Source organism: Pteropus vampyrus, unplaced genomic scaffold (genome assembly GCF_000151845.1).
Source record: "Pteropus vampyrus isolate Shadow unplaced genomic scaffold, Pvam_2.0 Scaffold139, whole genome shotgun sequence".
Classification (NCBI taxonomy): Eukaryota; Metazoa; Chordata; class Mammalia; order Chiroptera; family Pteropodidae; genus Pteropus; species Pteropus vampyrus.
This window is the reverse complement of record NW_011888920.1, coordinates 276,792-279,866: the sequence shown is the minus strand read 5'-3', so window position 1 is coordinate 279,866 and position 3,075 is coordinate 276,792. Positions and strand designations below refer to the sequence as shown.

At 31.4% G+C, this 3,075-nt stretch overlaps 1 protein-coding gene across 1 annotated transcript in view; it reads right to left on the bottom strand.

Annotated features, from left to right (window-relative positions):
* Positions 1-3,075, bottom strand: part of DYNC2H1 (dynein cytoplasmic 2 heavy chain 1) — a 274,915-nt gene that overhangs the window by 258,940 nt on the left and 12,900 nt on the right. The window contains exon 9 of the mRNA XM_023535396.1: positions 1,617-1,792. Coding sequence (XP_023391164.1) covers positions 1,617-1,792 — 176 coding nt within the window. The remainder of the gene's footprint in view (positions 1-1,616; positions 1,793-3,075) is intronic.

Genomic DNA, 3,075 nt, shown 5'->3' with positions numbered 1-3,075 from the left:
CCTAGCTCACTTGATTCTTTAATACTTTTATTACAGAATCAATGATAAGCGTCAAAATGAGAGAAGTAGAGATAGTCAAATATTTCATTACTCTTTGTTTCACTAGTTAAGTCCTTTCATTGCATTTCTCACAAAGGCTTCAATAGCAAATTTTACATTGGGGCACTCAAGTCAGCATGGATTGTGAAAACACTAAGCTAAATCAAGAATAAAGCATTATATTTTCATGGTCTTTCTTTCAGGATCATGTTTACATAATGCTCATTCTTTCAAATCACTGACAATTAAGAGAACTTACAGGTCTTAGAAAGTAAGCTAATGAACAGAAAAAAGACAAATCTATTCAGCCTATTTAATCACACATAAAGCAAAGCATAATAAAAAGTAGATACTTTAAAAGGCATTAAATAAATATGTAGCCCAAACTTTCCCATATAAACATAAACAAAGCCCATCAAAAAATTATTATGGTGATCCTTTCTGCCTTTACTCAAAACTTATTTTCAAAATTAGTTCCTTCATACCAGCATATTCTGAAATATGTTCTCAAACACATTGATTCTATGGGACAATAATGGGTTTAATCAAAAAAAAAAAAAAAGTAGGACTCAGGGAAATTTCATCACCAAAGGGAAACACTGGACTGAACAAAGTTTAATAGGCTTCATTACAGCAGGTCTCAGTACTTTGGTATGCTGTCACACATAGTGAATCCTCACTGGTGCTATAGTGATAAAAGTATGTGTATTTTCCAAAATTAGCTGACTAAAGAAATATTTTTTTAGCCTGGAACATCTTTCACATTTTAGGTTTAGGGTAGAAAAGAAGAATTAAACAGCATGAAGTTATGATCATTAATGCCCTAGCACCTTTTGGTTGTTTTGGCCTTCCTCTACAACCAAAATGCAAGATAAAGAAGAAAAAAATAATTCATTCAGTTTAAGAAGCTACCACTTTAGGCCTGATTAACCTTTGTAGCAATATAGGGACTATAAAGAGAATTTCACCTTATGGACAAACTTACTTTTAAAAAGTGACAAGTTTCTAAAAATACAGATAATAATATGCTGGGGAAAGTTTGCCTGAACAAAGAAATATGGCTTTTCTAGACCATCCATTTTAAATACCCATTAGAATAATTAGGCTGACCAATTAAATTATGTTTAGTATAGCTCAACAAATATTTACCAAACCCTTACTATGTTGGGCGCCACGAAGAAATACTCATTACAAGGAGTTTAAAATTAATATAATGTTAGCATTTACAATGTGTGCTAACTCAAATGGCAACAAAACATACATGGATACCAAAAACAAAAAAAAATCATGGAAGAGGGAAAGCCTAATTCCAAAATGGAAATCTGCAGTTCTGGGGAACAGACATGAGAAACAAGGGGGAAGCAGTCAACAGACTATATCAGCAAAGTTTCCAACCTTAGGACTTAAAAGTTGACAAACAAAAACTAACAAAAAAAATTTAAAGGAGTGTGAAGAAAGTGTGAAGAAAGTTTGAAGAAAGGACAGAGCTGAGATTAATTCCACCTTGCCATTTGGATTAATAACATAAGAAAAAAGATTTTTGTGTAGATTTCTCTGTTTAGTATATTTATACTTACCACAAACCAGATCTGGAATCAGACAAACCAGATTGAATATCTCTGGACCAATCATCAAATTGTTCTTGTTCATATAGTTTAAACTGGTCTAAGAGATCTTCAGCACTTCGATGGAAAGATCGAAATCCTGATAAGTCAGATAAAAGAGCCTCTGCTATCTTGATAGTATCATCCACCTCAAAAAGCCAAATAACAAGAATATTTATTATTTAAAATCTAACAAAATTAGGATAAAATATAGTCCCCTTCTCTGATCTGTGATTCAGAAATTATTTTCCTATTCATCTATAAACAGTAAAGTAGATTTGCCAGTAAATATAAGAGTATCGACTCCTACTTTGCTTCTGAATTATACAACCTCAGAATAGCAAAACACAGAGGATAATGCATACGAGTCATAATTTGAAGGGCAAGATAAGAGAAATTCAGGTGAAATTCCAAGAATTCAGTAATACTCTTATACATAGTAAGCAGTAAGTTAGGTCCTTTACTAAATGCTCTGTTTAATAGCTTAGACAATAATTATGTCAACTGGAAGGTCAATGAAATGAGAGAAATGCCCTTCCTCCATAACTGTACAAATAATTCTGTAGCACCTTGGAAAGCTGACTGATGAAATTAAGCATAATATTCCAGAAAATAAAACATCAACTTCAATAAGTAGAATTCTTTCTCATGCTAGCCTTTATAATATCTGTATCCGTTTGTTCTTAATCACAGATTAAAATTAATATTTATTATACGAACCAAATATAAGACATTATACCACATACTGATTGATAAGTATATAAGATTATTAGATCAACTTTGATAATATTAAATAGTCTTTTAAATCTATAAATTGCTGCCACTACCTTAGACAATGCCATAATTACCTTTCACCTTTCCTTTAACTTCTTTTCAACCTGATTTACTTACATAAACATACTTGCAGATAGACTTGGCAACTACCAAGATTTCACAATGATACATTTCAAAGGATTAAAAACGGTACATTTTCAAAGAATTTTCTTAATGCAATATAAAGGATGCTTTTCTCTTGAACACTTTTTTTAAAGCACTTACCTGTAACAAGTGCAATTAGAATGAGAAATTATTTGATAATTATCTCTATACAAGAAATGAGGAAAACCATTAGAATCTCCTCAGCACTTTTTCAGAATTCTACATTTCACATGAAAATTAGATGGATGTGCCAAGGAAAACAGAGAATTTTTTTAATGTTTTCACTACAGTTCTAGAGTGCCTTCAACATTAATTTAGCACATTTTATAATTAGTATTCAACTTTTATTCAAATGAATACCTTCAGTTCCAGCTGACGAACCCAAACTATATTATTAACAACTTCTGAAAGGTTTTTGCCAGAAAGTGGTCCAGATGCATCACCAGGAATTCCTCGGCATCGATTCTCAAAGTCTAATCGAAAATCTATAAAATTTAAATCAAATAAATGATAA